Raw genomic sequence first — 21,289 nt, forward strand, 5'->3', positions numbered from 1 at the left:
TTCGACGATTTTCATCTTCCCGCGTCGTTCCAGTTTGACGCCAATTAAATTCTCGAGTCCCCCCAATCTTCTGGTACCGTATAATGGCTCCTATCAATTTTTGCTACCGTTAATGACAAAATGGTCACATCCATCCACGGAGCTGTTCGATCATTCGGATGTGTGTTCAATTAATTGCACCTTTACTTTCCACCCCAGAATGCTCCTTAACGATGGTTCATTAAAATCAACATCCAATCGTTGAGTGCAATCGGCAATTAGAAAGTAGTAATTGTCGAAATTGATTGTACGTGGCGGTTGAAATTAAGTAACTTGTAAAAATTGGGACAAAAGATTCGATTGGAGTACAGATTGAAGGGGATAAATGATGTACTTCTTTCATTGGTGTCATTTAACTTTTTGCCTTGTAATATCCAGTCAGACTTGCGGTGAAGATGTCGAACTGAATTTGAAAATATTCATAAATTATTCTTTTAGCGTAAATCGAAATAAAATACTGTTTCGATATTACACTTGCGATCAATATGGGGTTCCTTTTTCTCCAGCAAATCATTAATAATGAAGTGATACTAACGAGAGTACCTACGAAAATAATTTTAATGCAAGGGTTTAAATTTCCTTTAATTATCGCACCTTTCCTTAAGTATCTCGTCTGATAATTTATTCTATTTTTTGAAGATTTCCATTATGTATACTACATTAAAATTCCATTTAATTTTTCATCTTAAATAATTGACGATTGATAGATTCGAAATCCAGCTTCAAATTTGAAACTTCCAAACTGGGGTTTTCTTTGTTTAACCCTTAACTCAGGAGGAAATCTTATTAATACTTATTACACAACTAACGGCCAGATTCACTTTAGCAGTCAAAGGCCCGCTTAGATCACGAGCAGTCTGAATATAGACTCTATTTCTCTCATTGGATTACGTGTAAGTGATAGAGACCGCTAGTTTGATTTTATTCTAACGTAAGAAAACATCGAAATAAACAAGCACCTCTAACTATTCTAAAAGTATTCATCGGGTTCCTCAAACCCCAGCCCTCCAGTTAAATCTTACGTTGTCACAAAGTTCTCTCAGCAATATCCCTTAAAAGCGTTCCTTATTTTCAATTATGGACAGAACGTCTGACCTCAGTTACATCTCCACCTATGCGCACAAGTCTGCCTGTGAGTCAGGGATGCATTAAAAGTCGAAAAGTCGACTTTCTCTCGCGCGTACCCTTTTCTGTCGCTTTCGAAGGACCCCTTGAAAAATGGACATTGTTCTTCTGCTTCTCTGGGTCCCGTTCATCCCCCCTCAGACTCGTCACCGTTGTTCCTTTTCCTGTTCGTGGAAGGCGATCGTTCTTCCACGGTGGCTTTTATTCCGCTCGTCCTTCGAACTGCACGAAATAACTGGACGTCGAAACGAATGGCGAAATTATGCCGCCGAACGATCGGTTGTATACGCCCGGTTCTCCTCGCCGTCGACGCGGCGTAAAAACCGTCATTCAGACTAGATCCGTCGAGGTGGGGACCAGGGAATCGTGGTGGCGATCGTTTTGCTCGACGATTCCTCTCGGTCGTCCAACGACAAATAAAAGGGACCGAATGGGCGCATTCGAGAGGTCCATCGTTGCTCGATGATAACGAGCCTTCGGTTGGATCGTGACAAACTGCGATCGATTCGTCCACTCTCGGGTCTGGTCCCATTAGTATCGTACCGGGCGCGCGCTTTTTTGCATTTGTCGCGAGGGCGCGCGCGCGACCGGCTTCTTTCTTGTGGATTGTTTTTGCGGGTCATGCTTGCGCGTTGTCTCGAAATGACTTCATTTTCCAATGTTATCTCGCTCGCGATAGGGTTCGATCGTTCGAAGAACTGGAATCGATGATATTTGATCTCCTGACGGTGTGTGACTTGGTTTCGATGGGAGTCGGGGGATACATTACTGGTTTCAGGTACGGTGAAAGGAGGAAAGAATTTATACAGTGATATAGACAGTACCAGTGTTTTTGCTGTGTTAAGTTAACCGTTTAATTTTCAGTGTTGCACTCGGCATAAGGTTAAGATTGATTTACTTTCACGTGTACTACAAGTTAGCTTTAAATAGCCCCATGAGGATCATTGTAACATGTTGTTACACTAAAAATAATACATATTGTCAATTGATATTAAAAGTCATCAGTGTATGGATAATTTTTTTCTGCCACTGCATGTATCAAGTACTTCAATCTTTCATGACTATTTAAAAAGAAACACAGAAAGAACCAATTTGTCTTCTTTTTTTATTATAACTGTAATTTTGTCATTTAGAATAAAAAAGAGGTGGTCCATTAGGATTCTTGTGTTAATTGCGACTCATTCTGTAGCACTTTGCGAATCGTTAAAAACTAGAAACCATTTTGCTTGTTTAATTTAAAGAATATTCATTGGTTAATGAATTATGTAAAAGGATTGTTTATAAGTATATGTCTGATTTTATGTGTTCGGTGAATGTATCGCGACACGGTGATATCCGGTGCCTGAAACACGTTCGGTGTCGGATCAGGCCATCGAACACTGAGGTCTTAATTGCCAGGTGAATCTTAATGTCTATCGCGTGCCTAATTAATTAGCCGGTCTCAAAAGTTGTCGCCTTCGAAAGTTGTGATCTTCGATACAACAGCAATTTTTCGACTTTCTTCAAATAACAGTATACAATCTTCAAAAAAAAAAAAAAAAGGCGACAATATTCCGAACGAAACTCGAATCAAATTTGTGAACAATATTTCGATTCAAGTTTCCATACACGCACCCACGCTAATCCAATTTTCACATTTACATCCCCGTAAAGTTCTGACGCCGCGAAACGTCGAATAAAATCGGCCCGAGAAAATATACGGTCGTCTGTCCGACGGTTATATTCGCCAGTAAATTTCCGAATTTGTCGAAACGAAGGTACACGGGAATAGTCGAATGCCCAGCAACGAAGAACCGACTCCCGGGCAACTTGTTTCTTTTTATTTCGCTTGTTCTTTCTCTCCTGTCTTTTTCGAGCCACAGGGAAGCGCGTGTTCGACCGTTTCGGAGGCCCCGGGTTCCCGACTGGTTCCTTGGATCACATCTGACATATTTTTCTGCCTTTGACCGGTTCGAGAGGCAAGCCGAGACTTCCTCTCCTGTCACGGGGCCGCCGTCGTTCGTGGCATCCAATATGAATCATATAACGGAGACACATAAACATCAACGTGCCTAAACCCCCTTCGCCGGTGTGCTCGACTGGCCCCGAGGAATCAAATGGCTTTGGGGACCGGATGATTTATCCACGGCAACACCGGTGTCTCTTTTCGACATACGTACATACATACCATGGGCCCACAGACGCGCGCGGACCAATCGCAAAAGACAATGCTCGTATTCATAACGGGAAACACCCACCGGTCGTCGTCGATATTAAAATCGTTTTACGTTTCTTCGATCAAGGGGCACAATTTAAATATTCCGAGGAAGTGGCCAGGTTCTGTGCCTCTCTCTGTCGGGCGGGCCACAATTTATTCCAGCATTGTTCCCTGTAGCGGCGCTGTTTTCCATAAAGTAAGTGGAGCGAATTTCATGTTCTTCAAAGCCCCACGCCGTTGTCGAGATCATCGGCGGTAATCTACGTGTGATCGGGAGAGTCTCCTCGAAAAATCGAATGTATCGAAAATCATTGGTGGCCGTCGATGCGGAATAGTGGATTAGACCAAGGGGAGACGAGTTTTAACGTGGGTCGGGTCAGGAAGATCTCAGGGGGTCGTCGCCTGGTCTAGCCGGTGTTATCCCGACAGGGGAAGGGGAAAATCCGGATCATCCCCTACACGGAAACCCCATCGACGGGTCTACTAGGATGCCCGCAAGCTATACCGTTCGCACAATGCGGGGTAAACAAGTGAAAATTAAATTTTTTAAATTGCTCACCGACTGTACCTACCCCACACCCGTTGTTCGAACCGCCTAAGCGGGGCCGGTCAAACACCGTTTAATCGGAATCTTCGTGCCTCCGGCACGCTTTTGCCCTCGGTCTGTTTGCTCGACGGGCGCATAAATATTCATATGAAGGGATTATCGAGATTTCGCGGGCGTCGTGCAAATTTACACGGGCTCGAGGGGCTCCCATGGGCACAATCGACGGTGATTGTGTACGGAAACACGGCAATTGTGGATACATTTTTCTGAATGCTCGGAGAAAGGCGAATAACGAGAAGGACGGGTAACATTGATCGGAAACCGTCCTGGAATGCCTTAGGAAGTGAATAGTTTCTTGAATTTCTGAATTTTTTTGAATATCGCGGCAATTGTAAAATAATCTGGCTCGAAGAAGGTCCAATTTTACATTTGTCTGTTTATGTCGAATCATGTTTTTGTGAAGTGTAAAAACTTTCTTTTTTCTAGAGAAAATGTTATTAAGTCGGGAGCAAACTAAAAACTACATTAACATATATAATTAGTTTGATTTTATTGCATCTTGCACAGTTAGTGTATAATCAAAACAAAACAAACATTAAGAAAAAAATCATTCATAAACAAAAACGGGTATTCATTAAACAATTCTTAAATATTATCTTCGAGAATGTATCCATCTAATGGCTAAAAACTAAACTATACAATACGATGTCGTATTAATGATTCCAAATTAGAATCCTACGGTGGGAGAGGGTCCAACTGATTATTACTCTTCGTTACTGTTTTGAAAACAGTCTGCGCACTGTCATTTGAAGATTTTCGGACAATAGAGCTTCCAAAATTCTCCATTAGATTGTCAGACAGTGAAAGAAAAATTCAAATGCATTTCTGTGACGAGTAGTCAACACTTAAGGATTAACCTAACATTATAGTGAAAATAGAATTGTGAATTCGTAATAAACGTACATTACTGCATGATTTATGGCGAATAAAGACAACTGTTCCACACATTTAAAAATTATATGGCATATAATTTTCTGCCAGTGTATAAACATCCTTGACTATTTGTAAATTTTCTTCAACTTACATATCATGTTACATTTACTAACACACAATAAAGATACACGTAAATGTGTGAAAACATAGCAAAAATAATAGAAAAAGGAATCTAGTGCAATGTTTCTCAGTACGTGTACAAGTTTTCTTCGGAGCAGTCGTGTATCTACGGCGCCGAAATGCGGACGATTCGGTGTATCGCGACAAGAATGCGGTAAACATGTAGCAAATTTGGTCGAACGCCATCCGGGTATTATATACACACGGGGGGAAATATCGTGTAACTGTCGAATTAGCAAAATTCTTGCATAGTATCGTCGAAGGCGGAGGAAGGATCGGGGCAGAGACCCGAGATGCACGCAATGATTCCGCATCGTTTCTACGACCTAGGGCCCCTAGGTGGTAGCCGAAACGGGATAGCGATATGGGGCTTCCGTGCGCGGAAGTGGGATAACGAGAGACGTGGTCGAAGTCTAACGAAGGGTGACGGAACGAACCGAGTGGACTTAGGTCGGGCTAGCGCGGGTGAGAACGAGACCGACGTAGGTTACGGCAGCGCGACGAAAAAGGACGGTAAAACGGAGTCACGACAGCCCAATGGGGGGGAATCGAGTGTGACGCCAGAGCGGAGAGGGTCACTGATGATGGTGGCGCCCCCTGAGCGGGCCAGGCTAGAAGGTAAGGTTAGTCAGTCGCCAGCCGTTCGAGAACGATACACGTTGTGCTCGCGTCTCTGCACGAATTTTACCCCTCAACGGTCCACTGTCGAAAACACGCGCGAAAACAGGTGGCCAACGGGAAGTGACATTTTACAGTGATTGGATAGTGGTCACGGAACTAAACGCAGTGCACTCGACGCGATACTCCCGTGGTACGTTCCCGGTCTCGTGAAATTGTTGGTGGCGCGCTTCGTGTAGAGAAGACCGGCAAAGTGGAGCGTTAAGCGGTGTGTCGATACTCTGTGGACGAACTTTGGATAATCTGTTCGTCATCGAGTGTCTACGTTTTTGGAAGAATTATCGATTTATAAGGAAACGTTACGAGGATTATTATAACCACCAGGGAAATGTGTTCAGAAATACGCGTCTCGATCGACGTTCGATGCTGAGACGGTTTGGGTTTGCTTTGGCAACGCCTGCTGCTGTCTCTCCGGCCGACCGTCATGGGTAGCTCGTCTGCGATCCCGACGTAACACAGGATAGAGGCAATTTGTGCGAGTTTAAGAGAGTTTAAAGTACGCTGGACAGCATTGTCACGCGAAACGGATCGACGCTGGAACGATTGCGCACGGATTCCAGCTAATATACGTACACGCCGGCGATTGTCGTGTCGAACCAAGAGACACGGTGCCGCCGCGACGAAAAGCGACGCGAACGAGCGTGAGAAAGAGCGGGTACGTTTCTCTCCGCGGGGCTGAGGGACGGCTGATATATACACGCTTACGCGGGTCCCGATCCACTCGTGGCTCTCAGTGTTCTGTGAATGGTGTTTACTTTTTTCCCCCCTTCGTTTAACGTTGACATGTAGTTTATTTTGTTACCCGCTTCCTGTAGTTTATTTCTCTGTCGATGTTGTTGGTCGACGTGACATCGACACGCAACAGTAAAATTTTCGAAGACCGATCGACGGTTAATCGTACAGGACGCTATGTATCAACGATCGGTCCAGTTCGCGACGGGATTTGAATTTATTTAAACGACCAGTGGCAAGATTTTCTTCTTCGAACGTCAGTGAAAAGTCTGGAACGAAAGAGGAGGCATTCGAAGATGGAGGTATCGAAGATGCTGTACGTGTCGCAGGCAATGAAATACCATACGTTCGTATCGAAGTCGAACCGGTGATAAATCTCGATATAGATCGAAAGAGACAGCAGTGGCCGTGGTGAAGCCGCCATTTTTCGTCTAGCGTTATCTCGCGAAACTTGCGGTGTTTCGTTATCGGCGATTGGGATACTGTTTCTGCTCGACGACTTGTTCGGATTTGTGATACGAAAACTAGTGTGCAATTATTAACGTGTGAACTTGTGTATCTATTCCGGGATTAACGTGTGAGCGTCAGTGTGAGGTGTAACGTGGATGTGTTTATTTGTCTCGTGATCATTGAAGGGAAAAAGGATATCGGGGAAAAAAAAAGTATAGAATCGTTCGAGAGTTGTTGACGATGGTGATTCGCGGAAATGGAGTAAATACTCGGCGTGTTCAGGCTGCGAGCTCGAGGTGCGTTACACGTCTCCTTTTTCTTTTTATTAAAATAGGGGTATTGTGAAAGGAATTCGTTGTGTAGGTAATTGGAAACTAAGAAACGCTTAAATTAAACACAGTTGTAAACAAAACAGGCAAAATTCGTTTGCAACACGTGTCACATGAATGAGGGACCGTGTATACATAACTTGGAGTGTTTACTTACTTACGAATTTAAATCCATTTTAAATATAAAAGGGTGAATATCAAACAAGTATTTTATCACTAAATTTTGAGAAAATACAAAAAGTGGAGTTAGTCACTTTGGCTACTGAACGGCTCTGATTCTGACAGCATTTATTGCCCCTATAATAGGGTCAACGATATATACGTTCTTTCATAAATCTTGTTTCTTTGCTACAAGTATTAAATCAATTACTCCGAAATAAAAAATTGTAACCTATAAATAATTCGGTCTATATCACGATACTAATATGCATACCCATCCAGTCAGTTCAAAGTGATCTGTTTTTATCGATAGAAATTGTACCACTGATCACTCCAGTTTGTATGTATTTGGAGCGAATATACTTCTTCTGTGGCTGTTCAATTTAACAGCAGTGTATAATTAGCCCGGAATTTTTTAAATCACGAAAATCATGTACATCGTATAGTATTCATTATAGTGTGGCTGTTGTAAGGGAAAGCAGTTTAATTTCATTGGTATTATAATCTTTTTTTTCCCTCACAAATCGGTTAGAACGTTATTTTTCTTGTTATTTAATTGACCCTCAAAGTATGCGTATAAAAAGTGTCACGCCAGGCGTAAAAACACGATGGCACATAAGAAACCGGTATTATAAATATTGATCGTTTGAATGGATAACGTGGTTCATTGGTCTCGTGTTGCCTTGATGACAATCAACGAACGGTAGAACTGTGAGAAATTGATCGAAATGCATCGAAATGCATCGTATTTCCATTATTTCTCCGTTATGCGGATAATCGTGATTTCTTACTATCTTGAAATATCGACGAGCATTTCAAACCGTCTTACAGAATACATTTTCTCGTCAATGTGCAATAATTAGCGTTATTAATACATAGTTTCAATCCATTAGGCGAGGTGTTATTTTAATTTATCAAACTTGACGTTTCATTTTGACTACGTCCAAGTTGTCATAATGAAAATAAATAGGTGTTTAATAGTTAGAATTTTTAAAAACTTTATGATTCATTGATTATAGAAATAAATACCAACTTGCATTGTCAAACACTACCACCACTTTTGAATTCTTAATTAATCAGCTGATCAATTCTATACATTTCTTAAACTAGCGTTTCCCAAACTTCCTGCAACTTTAACGGAACACTTTGGGTATTTTGTAGGTATAGTAAATAAAATAAATGAGTAAATCTCATTTATCTATCATTTATCTCATTTATTCTCAAATGTTAATTATTTAAAACAACGTACATAAAAATAATTTTTGACAGAACACTTATTCACATTCCGCGGAACAGAATTTGGAAATCATTGTCTTAAACAATAGTCCGTATTATTAAAATGTCACACTATGTATATGGATAATTGACCTTTGGCATATGTATTGTTTTTAAAAAATCGTACCTTCCGAGTCACGTCGTTTTTCCCATTAAATAAACACGTTTATTATCAGAGATTTTATATAACGTATATGTATAGCATAGCGATCCTTATGGTCTCAGATTCACCGATAAAGTCACTAAAATATGAGATCGTAAAACCGTCGAGGCAATTTTATGATGTTGATTATCAGTAATTATAATTTACTTAAGGATACCGTTTGTTTATTAATGTCACGTCAAAAACCGCCGAGATTATCGAATATCAAATGATTGGGGTACATATTCCCGGGAACCCGAAGAGGTGGTTACTCCCTTTCAAACCCGCGATCGTCCGAGACCCCGTACTCTGTAATTAGAGTTCGGAGACTCGATCCTGCGGAATGCGCGGGAACGTTAACTATTCATTTATCGCCACCGTTGATCGCGATTTCATCAGGCGGTTTTAATCGATCTGCCTCGTACCAGCTGCGAAGCCCCGTGGATTTTACAAAGCCGTGTTTTTCGTTTTGCAGATGCATGTGCGCGAGCGGATACACTGGCCAGAATTGCGAGAACGAGTATATTCCCTGCGCCCCATCGCCATGTAAAAATGGAGGCACGTGTCGCCAGATCAGCGACTTGGATTACGAGTGCAAGTGTCCCGAAGGTGAGTCTCCAAATCCTGTTTCTATAAACGCTGTCATGGCGTGGCGTGATTTTCTCTTGAATTGGAATGGTTATTAGACGATACGGTTCAAGATGTGTAGAAAAGTAACAGTGGATATGTGTACAGGATGTTTTAGAACGACAGTAAATTCTTGACGATTGTTTGAAGGCTCCTCGGCACTGAACATTAAATATTTCATAAACTAATGGCCATACGCGGCTGAAAAAAATATCATTAACTTTAGAATTCCAAGCTTTATTAGTGTCCTAAATCTCATTAAAAAGTCAGCGTTACACTTGGGTTATACGTTAAAACTTAACCAACGAATGAAGTTTACAGAAATAGAGTAAATAGTCTTGATTTAGATGATTGTGCAAGTTAAATGTTTTTGAAATATTTGAGACATTTTTATTTTATGAAGTACGTTTCTTGTATTGTTATGCAAGTTCCTGTTCTTCTGAATCATCTGGACAGACATACAGAAATTTCATCCAGAATTTTTGTTGCATTTTGATTCATCGTTCTGAAACACTCTGTACATTCTACAATTGAATCACACACGTAGAAGCATGCATGTTCTGAATATTTTTTACGATGAATTCATCGTAAATTTTTACCATACACTTCCATAATTGCATGTGGTACCTTATAAACAGTCTTCAATTACTTTTGCATTCAAGACAAGCAGGTAATATTGTATTAATAACAAAGAATGCCCTATCGTTTAACACCCTAACGGTGAAATTTTACGATAATTTCCATTCATGATAATACATTAGTCTGTGGCATCCGTTATTTCCCGTTCAACGATCTAATATCTTAGATGTGTAGAAAACAAATCTATTTCTACTTCAGAAATAATCGCATGAAACCTTTTACGAGCGTAATAAAATTAGCCCGCGAATAATCAAACCGATTAACCCTCGGGATTAAAAGTCATACCAACGGACTTCATAAAGATCAGAAATCGAAGCATATATACTTCCTCCTAACTAGTATGCATTCCCATAAACATCAGCGCACCTGAAATTCGTAAATCCGTGCCCGTATTCGTCGTCGTTCCGGAAGACACGTCTTTCTCACGAATCAAAAAGATCGACAGGGTCTCTCTCCTTGAACTGGTTTTCACGGGGAACCATCGTGGAATGTGTTCGGGAACAAAGCATCGCCACGATTCGCCATTTTGTCGCGGGAGGTACTTTTTTTTTTTTTTTCGTACAAGTCGCGTTCCACGTTCCACTCTGTTTACCGCGGGCAAGAAAGTTTTTCGCGGTTGCCCGTTGCGTAACCTTGTTCCCCCTCCGACAATGGACGAAACGGGGAAAGAAGGGGGGTGGAGGGGGAAAAGGGTGGGAAGACAAAAGAACGTCCACGGAGCAATGATTAGTCGGTGCAACAGGTACAACTTAAGCCCCAAGGGGTGGTGGCCACTTACGCGTGCGTGTGTGTACGGTGGATGGTTAATGTAAAGCCTAGGGTCAGCCTAGCGTGGCCCTCCTTGATGCTCGGATCACAATGCGTGGTCCTGTCGTTCCCAGGCGGACCACAACCATGGCGACCCCACCTTCTTTCGCCTTCTTCCTCGCCGGTCGACCCCTCCGTCTTTTACGCTGCTGTGCGTTCGGTCGTGCGCCTTTTCCCGTTAAAGTAAGCGCCCCCGGACTTTTCCACCTTCTTGCCCCGCCGATGGATATCAGTCGGCTCTGACACGGTTCGCTCTATCAGCGTTATGCTCGGAGATCGAACAAGTGGACTTGTTAGATTCAAGGGGTAATACGGTGTAACGCCTTGAAGATAATCGATTCCCTTTTCTTTTTTCATGTACTTTTCAGTAGATTGGAATCTTGGAACTATGTTCTTGAGGATTTCATTAAAATTTGTGAAAGCAAGGAATGGAGTGTTACTGGGTCATTTATTGATTTTAAATTAATTTGACTAATTATTATCGTATACATTGTTCGGTAGAATTAGGGGATCGCTAATTTTGGCGGTCTTGTTGCGTCCACCGAGCGAGAGAAATAGAACAAGTGATATAGGTTTGCTAAATTGAAATTTCTTCGGTACAATACTAGCACTATTAACACGTATACCTCGTTCAACGAATCGAGTCAGTAACTATGAACAAAGGGAGGTGATAACTATTTAGGTGGGACAGGGACAGAGACAGTTGTCATCCAATAGCTGGGCTTAGTGGAATAATGTTTTGGTTACTTTTACTCGTCTCGTTAAACGGACAATAGTTAAATTTGTATAAAAATTTGTTCAGAAGTTACACGTCGTAATGACGAGCAGAGCGATTGCAATACATGATCCCCTAATTGTTTTGAGCAGTATGGATAAACAGTCCTAGTCCCCCTCTTCTTTGATTAGATCGCAGTGATACCAAAACTACCTGTAATTCTATAAAATTACAACCACTGTATGACAACCCCAATTGTATCTGAACATCAGGAAGACGTTACAAATATTCCTGCAATTCACGCACCATCAAATTACAGGTAGTAAGAATCCCTCTGCTATCAGCATCTCCGAGCCATTACTTAAACTTCCTTAACTTTCGTCGATCGGTGGTTTCCGTTGCGAAACGAAATTAAAGGACTCTGCCCTGTTCTGCATGATCGCGTGTTCAGTGAATATCCTATACTCATACATTTTACGGCTGTCCAACGGCGCAGACAGCCGCATTATGTCTTTCTCGCGTTAACCCAACCGTCTGTTTAAGCCACTAACAACGTCGTGTCGAAGAAACGAGCACGGGGCCCTATGCGTCGCGCGTTTTATTCCGGTCTTTTCTCCGGGCGATTTTCGTTTAACGAGGCCGCCGTCGAATTGTCCGCAATTATCGCGAGTTCCAGCTCCGGGCGACGCTTTCTTCGAGAATTCTCAGCCGTCGCGAAGGCAACAACCGGGTGAAAATCCAAACGCATAAAAGGCGTGTCTCGATCACGTGCTCCTAATGACCGTCAGTTGCCTGACAGAGATAGCGGTCGTTCGAGTTGTTCCTTATGGGGACGCCTGACTAGGGACGAGGCCATAACTATTTCAGGATCCGCGTATTACCGAGGGAATCGTCCAGTTCCCCTGACTCGTCTCCACGAGTTTATCCATCGATTGCTTGACGTTATTGCTGTACTCCGGGCTTTTTTCACCCTCCGTTTGATACGTGTGTACCAGTTGTCCCTTCGTATAAACACTCGCCACCAGCTCTCGGATAGTTATTATCTGGATGTTCGAAATTTATTCGTCTACCCAGTCGTAATCTCCTCGATGAATTTCGCGTTGTTTCTAGAGGTATTTACAACAACCTCGTAACTATTTTCTACGGGGCAGCGTACTCTCGAAATGATTTGCTCGTGTAGTTAGCTATAATGGTTCAATTTGCAACACACAGATACCTAGGTCTTGCTCCTCGAACTGTATACCTCTGCTACCTTGTCCCTACCTTTTTTCCCCCTTTTGTATTCGATTTCTGATTCTCTCCCGACGTTCGTTCGATGGCAGATCTCCCTGGTCGTGTGGGGGTTTTTTGCCTGAACGCTTATTTTCCGCGGAAGAAGAACCTTTTCAGATGTTCCGGACGAGGTTGTAACTATCATCCCCCCCTAGCTCGAAGGCAAGGCCTTCTCTAGCTTCCAGTCGATTCGGCCGCGTACCCACTACCGCCTAGTCGTAATGGTTCAATTTGCAGCATCCCGGTTTCTTGGCTCCCCTTATCCCACCGAGGTTCTCTCTTTCGTGGCGAGCACGAGCCACCTCTCCACCTGACTCTCTTTCGCCTCTTCCTCCCGCCCCCTCCACCTTGCCCCTCTACGTTTTCTGGCTTGTGCAACCAGCGAGGATCGGTCGTCCCTTCGCCTGCAGGACGACCTCGGAGCCTCTGGCTTACAGATTTCCCTCGACGATCCGATCACGCCTCCTCCTCCTCCTTCGTTCCATTCCGCTAATTAGAAACTGCTCTATCGAGCGCGCCGGTTAAACGATTAACCGCACGCCCATAGATTAATCGGTGGTCGTGCGAGGGAGATGGAGGATTACCAGGGGAGATGAAGAGAAGAGGGCACACACATGGAGAAGATCTCTGCTCCCGCTCGTTTTCCATGCTGCATACCGCTTTTATTTCTCGTATTGCCCTCTAAATTGAATGCCAACGATCGGGACGAGGGGAGGGAACGACACGACACTTGTACGATCTTGATACCGTGCGCGCTTGGACGATTAAATCGGGGGCTTTTTTTTCCCCTTCCAACGGCCATCGGAGCACGAATTCCACGGTTTTATGGAGTTGTATAGGAAGCCATTCGAGGTGCCTCGGGTTAGATACGGAGCCATCGAGCGTCGTGAATCTCGAATCTCTGTTCGACCAGACCCAAGCTTCCTTATCCCTTCCCCTACCCCCCTTTTATTTCTTCGCTTCGACTCGCTGCTCACGGTTGGTTCAATTAAAACCGGGTAGAATTCTCTCTAGGTAGTCGATCTCTACCAGGATCGATTTTATTGCGACTCACGGGCACACACGGGAACACGGCGCGGAAAATCCTCTCGAACGCGAGCTTCGCTGACGTGTCTCGCGGTGTGGTATCGTTGAAGCGGCGAAACACGTCGAGGAAGAGCCAGGAGGACGGTTATACGCGCGGCCACGTCTGATTTATGTTAACGCGGGGATATAAAGTGCGTGGCCGGGAGAAGTGTGGGGTCGGAGAAACAGCCGGACAGAGAGACACCCGACCGTTGTTGAGGACATACCACTCGTTTCGCTGACCCCCCCTCCATGCCGTACCCGCTGCGACTATTACGCAAGCGGCTCTTACCCACGAGCGAACGTGCTGAGGGTTGCGGAGGAAATAGATCACGGTCGAGGAGTATTCTTTTTTTTTTTGCGAATGAGATTATTCGCGGGGAACTTCCGGTGTGTGCGACGTTGATTTTGATGAAACTTTGCGGATGTGATTAATGTGAAGCAGGAAGTTTAGAGGTTCGTGGGATTATAACCCTTGGAAGTTACACAGAATATTAGTATACGGAAACACCATACTAGTGCGAATTGGGATTTCGAATTTTTGACGATTAATCCTTTCTTTTTCGAATTATTTAACAATCACTAAAGATATATTTTGTTGTGTTTTTGTGTACATTGTGTAAAATGTAGATGATTCATAGGAATATTTTAAAATTTTGAAAACGTCTAATTCCACTTTTCATTTGTTGGTATTTGGCAAGTTTTTTAGTTTTATCAGTTGTATAAATTAATTGTCATTATAGTGTCATTGTACATAGTAAGAACCTAATTTTTTTTAACTTTAATGAATAAACTGTTCTGTAATATTTGAAAGGTATTAAGAGTTTTGTGAGTTCTATTGTATTTGTATCAATATTCAACAATGGGATATGACAACAATGACGATGAAGGGGTTAAGAACTTGAAGGGAATGAAAGCAAATTGAACTTGTAACATATTTTATAGGGTAAAATTTCCTGAAAAATTCAATGGTAATTATTGCAAAAGTGAGATATAATTTTTTAACTATGAAATTTGCACGTACGCAAAGTACTTCGTCATTTTTAATCGAGTCAACGTGGAGATTCCAATTTTTATAACGAAATACTACTTCTGGAATAGGTCTTCATTAATCCCATTAACTGTTTAAAGATCGAGACGACGCTAAATAAAATTGTACCCAACTCTGACAAGAGGTAGTAACAATGATAATTATAATCCAGTAATTTCAACCGCTATTTGAAATGGCATCAACGGCTTACTTTCACCCCTTCCATGAAACTCACATCGTATGCTCCCTGAATATTCCTCTTATTAATAAACTGCAAATGTTTCCGTGAAAATTAACAATACTTTAAATCTAATTAACCCTAAAGTAAACGCATATAACCACAGCCACTTCAGTTCATTATTTATTTTTTATTTCTTGTAACAGTAATAAACGTTGATTATTTTTTAATACCTCTTGATTGACTTACATTTTAAAAAGAAATTTAAGATCACTGCAGACCCCATATATCACTTGTGATTTTACCAGTGCGCCTACTAAGGGTTAACAGAGGAAATAACATCAAGTTTGAAAGCTTCTCGAGACTCCCGCAAGTTTGAATATTAATTTCTCACAATCGCCAATAACTCCCCCCCAGCCATTACGTAAGTGTCGTGATTCCGTGTGAATCTTGAAGCCCATGAACGCCGATTGCAAACTGCAAATACGCAAAGTTAACGGGGAGTGACCGTGGCTCCGCTAAACACCGTCCCCCTCGGCCAATACAAAACAGTCTATCGGGATTTCCGCAACGGTACACGAATTTTATCGTCGAGCCACGAGATCTCCGTGCGCGTGAAACCCTCTCTCGGCCCACGCGTTCGATAATTCGCGTCTTCTTTCGCGCGAGACCAATCGAAGCGACATCCCGTCGCAGATTTATCGACACCTCCGCGTTACATTGTTCCCGCTCTCGCATGGGGCCCTGAACGGTTAATTAAAATTGCGCCTCTTTCGTCCCCTTTCCACCGCGACCCGCCACCTCCTCACGGGATTCGAAATCTCTCGAGTCATCTCGACGCGTCCGGTTGCCGCGGCGCCGCTGTCGAATAATTAATAGCCGGGAACATCTGGACACAAAGGAAGCGCTCACGACGACGTCTAACAAGTGTCCTCGCGGCATGTTGTGCTTCTATTCGCGCGCATTGTCAAGGCTCGTCTAACTCTATTCTGGCGCGCGTCGTCGCTCCGTTCCCCGACACTTTGCATCCAGTTCTCGGTCTTCCAGCTGTTTCGCCACGGATTCGTAGGTGTTTGACATCGTACGCCAGTGATGGCTGACCTCTTAAGCTTGGTGTGTCATAGTTTGATAAAAATTTGGTTTAAACAGGGTGTCGTGTCACAGATTGAAATATCTCTAATTTTTGTGATATTTTCAGCCCTAGTAAATAAGAGTTATATTTATAATTTAAAAATATGAGAACCACGAAACCACCGATGTGTGTCACTAAAAGTGTCTTGGCGTGTCACCTCTGACACGTGGGTCATAGGTTCGCCATCACTGCCGTACATTGTCATTCATAAATTACAAGGGAACTTCGATACTCCGAAAGTTCTGATTTTTTTTAACACTTAAAGACTATCTTACACTTTTTTTACACTTTTAAGACTATCGTATAAAAAAATTATATTGCTTCTGGCGCTCCAAAAAAAAAAAACGGAATCTGAATGAAGGGCAGATTGTATCCAAATTAATACATATGGCTCATTGAGTCAGAATGCATATACTGTATACATTTGGACACAGATGGTGCTTAACCTGGTAAACTCTTCAGGCTTGTATGGGACCTCAATACAAGCATTGGGCTATTTTTTGTTTTTGCTGATATTTGGTTCTTTAGGGTGAAACCAGCCCTTAAATGTTAATGTGTGTTTTACTGTATATCTTGAAAACTATAGTGGATATCAAAAAACGGTCAGAATGAAAGTTTAATGGCTTCTAGTGCTCTATAAAAGGATAGGAAATATTGTGATTCGAAAAGAAGATGAAAAAGTGTTGAAAATTAGGTAAACTTTGTCGAGAAAATTATTGTAAGGTTAGATCGATAGTAAAACGTTCGTCAGGAAATTACTGCAACTAGTTCCACTGTAAGTATTAATAACTGATTATTAATATTATGCAGAATTAATAAAGTGTTAGCGTCATTTTATGATTTATATTTTCTATTCTACATGCAGAGACTTAAGTGTCCCGTGGCTTCTGGATAGTAATGTAGGTGTCCACGACATCGGTGTCGTAATCTACTTTTCTGCGGCTGGAAACAAAGCCCCGGTGGCCATTCCACAATGTTTAATGTCTTCTGATGCAGGTGCCGAGATAGAGATTGAAATTTTGCGTGGTTCAAGTCACTTTGTCCACTTGTTTGATGTCTTCTGTGTCGTTGATGGTGTTCGCGAATGAAATCGTTGTGGAATTTAATGGGTGGATGGAATGAATAGTAATGGAATCTGCGTAGTAGGTGGCACTATCCGATGATTACGAAATGGACGTTGAGTCGAGTGCCCTACCGCGACGATACATATATCGTTTCTTTGGATCTTTTAATCTGAAAAATATTCTTCAATGGAACTGTTTATCAAACTTTATCATTAGCTATCATATAAGTGACGAAAATATTATACAAATGTTTCGTTGCTTCTATTATATTCAATTGAACGCTTTCACCGTAGCATCCACTAAAACATATTGGTGAGGCCTAGTTAAGTAGTTTGGGAACACTCTGCGAGCAATGCGATTTACCTTCACAAATACTCGATTCAATTGTTACCTACGATAGATAGGCCAGGATAACCAGCCGAGTCGTCCCTTGCAGAAGGGTACAGATTACTCAGAAATTTGATACCCTACCCCGGGAAATGGTTCTATTACGTTTACGAAGTCGGGTACAGTGACTCGAATAACAGACACGGGACTTCGCGAGCTGGAAGCACTAGCTTGCGTAGTTCCGTGGCTCGGACTCATTTATCGTGCCCACGCCAGCTTTTATGAGAACGAAATGCCACCAGTATACCGATACCCTTGGCTGCAAGCAGCCACGGACCTACAACAACCGGTATCTGTCACTGTCTCGAGCCGCGGCGCGAGTGAACCGCGGTGATACGTGTCCTTAGGAAGCTCCTGTGACTCTTCTAACCAACTGTTTCGTTCAATTATTCCACGAAACGGATGAAAAACGGTAGCTCCCTGCAGATCGGATATATATATTCCGCAGGAATATCATACACGAGGAAACGTTTTTCTTATTATTATACTAGATGTTTAAAAGAGAAAGCAAACAAAATTTAATCTTAAATAATTTTAAATAGCCATTGTCTTCTGCTACATATAAAACTCTTCAATGAAATATATTCAGTAAGAATTAATACTGATGTTGCCTATACTTAGAAAAATATAGTGCAAAGTTTCAATGTTTAATTCGAAAATTTTATTTCTGATAAAAACATTTTGGATCGGACTGCTAATAACAGAGTAATCTCTGCTGATCATGATTCGTGGTTCACCTTCTTGTATAGAATATTTCACAAAACCATACATCCAAGTTCGTTATCACAGTGTCGGACCTGTTTTTTTTTTAAACAAACCCCGACAGCCGTTCCGTCTCCCGAGACTACCAAAAACGGTCCAGTTACCATTTAATCGCGAGCAGCACACCCTCGTGTCGCCGTTCTCGTATATCCGTCAAACAGTTGCGAACCTGCGCGACGAGGGGTTGCTTTCCCACGATTTTCGACCGAATCGCACAGATGCGAGCGGGTGAACCCTTTTTTCGCCCTGTGTTCGGGGACCACGATACATTTTGGGTCTCTCCGGGGAATCGGGCGGTTTCATAAATACGCATATTATTACTAGACTGCAGATGTTTATGCAAATATGGAAAATGGATTAATTTCACGAAACTGAACGCAAAGAAAAATTTATTTACCTTGTCAAGGGTCTTGCAAGGAAAGGCATGGAAGTATCCCCCTCCGATTTTGATGAAACTTTGTATGGTTGTTAAGCAGTCAAAAATAAGGGATACGTATTTTTTTTTATCGGCTGAGACACGACTTTAAGGCGTGAAACCACCCCTCGAAGTTTCGATCTGAAATTTGTTTGTTCTATACAAATTATATTTTGGATAACTTGTTAGCACCATATTATTCTATATAAAAAACCGCAAACCTCGTTCACTAGAACTTTTCATGTATCTCCTCTGGTTTTCGAAGGGGGGTTGAAACTTCGAGGGGTCGTTTCACCCCTTAAAATCGCGTCTCAGCCAATAAAAAAAATATACGTATCCCTTATTTTTGACTGCTTAACAGATATACGAAGTTTCATAAAAATCGGAGGGGGTCACTTCCGTGCCTTCCCTTGTTAGTGTAGCTTTTGAATTAAACGAAAATCTGAATAAACTTTCTGAAACATTTTACTATCGATATTAAATTTTAGATGATTGGAATACTCTATAAATGCATAAAATTCACAGTCTAATTATTACACTCGGGAAAGGTGAATCGTGACAGGGCTGCATGTTCGAGTAGCACTCCACGAGGAGGAGTCCTCTCGGAGGTCTCCTTAGGGACTGCCCCCACCTATCCCTCGGAGAAAACGAGAAGCATCAGGGCCCCTTTTGTCCGGATCTTCCACCGAGGAATGATAAATCCACACCCACGCCGTTGTAAACCGAGCCCTGGACATCGCGGAGTAGCCATCGAGCAACGGCCCCAAGAGAATCGGCCGCGCCCGAGAGAGAGAGATAGAGTTCACCTTTCGAGCGTGCGCGCACGAGTCGCTCTGGGATATAAATCTGGATTAATTTAAGGCATCCGTTGAATCTCAATAACTGATCGGCGGCGGACATGACATATTTGCGTGCGTATTCGGATCCAGGCCTGCTGATTCGATCAGGACCGGCGATAAAGGCTTTTGGAAAAAAGAAGCGTTGTTCGCTTCGAATGCGTACCGATCGCTGCTCTTAGATCGTTGCGGTGGCTGTACATCATCTGTCGCGAGGAGAATAGATGAGAGTTTCTGTTCGTTTCCGACATAGAGCGCTTTGATGTGAAGTACACTGCTGTATATAAATATTACGACACTTATCGAATGCAACAATTTCATTGTTAATTTTCCTAAACTTTTATATTAATAATCTATAGTACAAAATATAAATATAATTTTAAAATAATATTTTTTTAGCTCTAGAACATTCCAAAATGTATGAAAATTATTATATGTGGCTCTTATTATCGAAGAACTTGTCCACCCCTGGAATTTAAAGTAGGCGTGATAGGTAAGACTGCAGATGTTTATGCATTTATAGCGTGTTTTAACTTGGGAAATGCAATGAAGTAATATTTTTTGTAAAGCTTGATACTATTTGTGTGGTATTATATATTAATTTAGTAAAGTCTCGTACAGAATTGAAAATTCGGACCGATTTTACATTTTTAGATATTGGTGTTGGGAATTATGAATTTGTATAAACTTAGACCGTTTAGTAATCAGATATTACGATTTTGTTGATAGTTTGAAATAATTTGTATGGAATCTGGAGTTCGATAAACAATATTCCTTTAAATATGAAGTAATAAAAGTGGTCCAAAATGTATCATTTTTATGGAACATTAGAATCTTCACTGCATAGATCAGGTGTCCTAATGCTTGTGAACAGAAGTGAACATTGCTTGCTAATCTTCTCTTACAATTTTAATCCTTAAGTACCATACGATTCATCTTAGACATGAATAACCCGACAATGTCTAATTTCTAATATTGTTAATACCCAACTGTATTACATTTTCGAATATTCTGAAATCAATTGGCAGATTTGAATCAGAATTAAATTTCAGACTTGTCTCGAGTTTCTAGTTAAGGGTTAACTATCTAGGAAGATTTAGTTGGATTTTCCCATGTTGAAACTCGAAACTTCTGTCCATTTCACAGTCCTCTGCAAAAAATATATCAATCTTCCAAAAAGTGTTGCTTAAAATGAGACCAAAAACCAGGTCCCGAAGATAATATCGACAGCTAACAAAAGACCAGAACCGCTTGGTCGAGCAAATAACTCAAGGGATTGTCTCGACGAGACCGAAGGCTAGACCCATAAAGTTGACGAATAGAAGATACAGGAGCGGACTCGATAATGAAAAAAAAAAAAAAAAAAAGAGAACAAACGTTTCGTGTCTCGTTCGAGTTTGCACACGATTCGCCGGCAGTGATGAAACATTCGGGCGAATCAAGCAGATGCAAAGGATTCCCTCCTCGAAACAATGGGGGCCCCGATCGATACAATGGGGGTGGAGCGCGGGGTGGCGGCCGATCTCCATAGAAAGGGGACCACACCCCGTAGAAGGCGAGCCCTGCGTTCGCTT

At 42.1% G+C, this 21,289-nt stretch overlaps 1 protein-coding gene across 1 annotated transcript in view; it reads left to right on the top strand.

Moving 5' to 3' along the window:
- The window catches only part of LOC107190032 (neurogenic locus Notch protein-like), a 220,560-nt gene that overhangs the window by 133,348 nt on the left and 65,923 nt on the right, over positions 1–21,289 (top strand). The window contains exon 5 of the mRNA XM_015578747.1: positions 9,262–9,395. Within this exon, the coding sequence (XP_015434233.1) occupies positions 9,262–9,395 (134 nt within the window). The remainder of the gene's footprint in view (positions 1–9,261; positions 9,396–21,289) is intronic.

Source organism: Dufourea novaeangliae, unplaced genomic scaffold (genome assembly GCF_001272555.1).
Source record: "Dufourea novaeangliae isolate 0120121106 unplaced genomic scaffold, ASM127255v1 scaffold172, whole genome shotgun sequence".
NCBI classification, from domain to species: Eukaryota; Metazoa; Arthropoda; class Insecta; order Hymenoptera; family Halictidae; genus Dufourea; species Dufourea novaeangliae.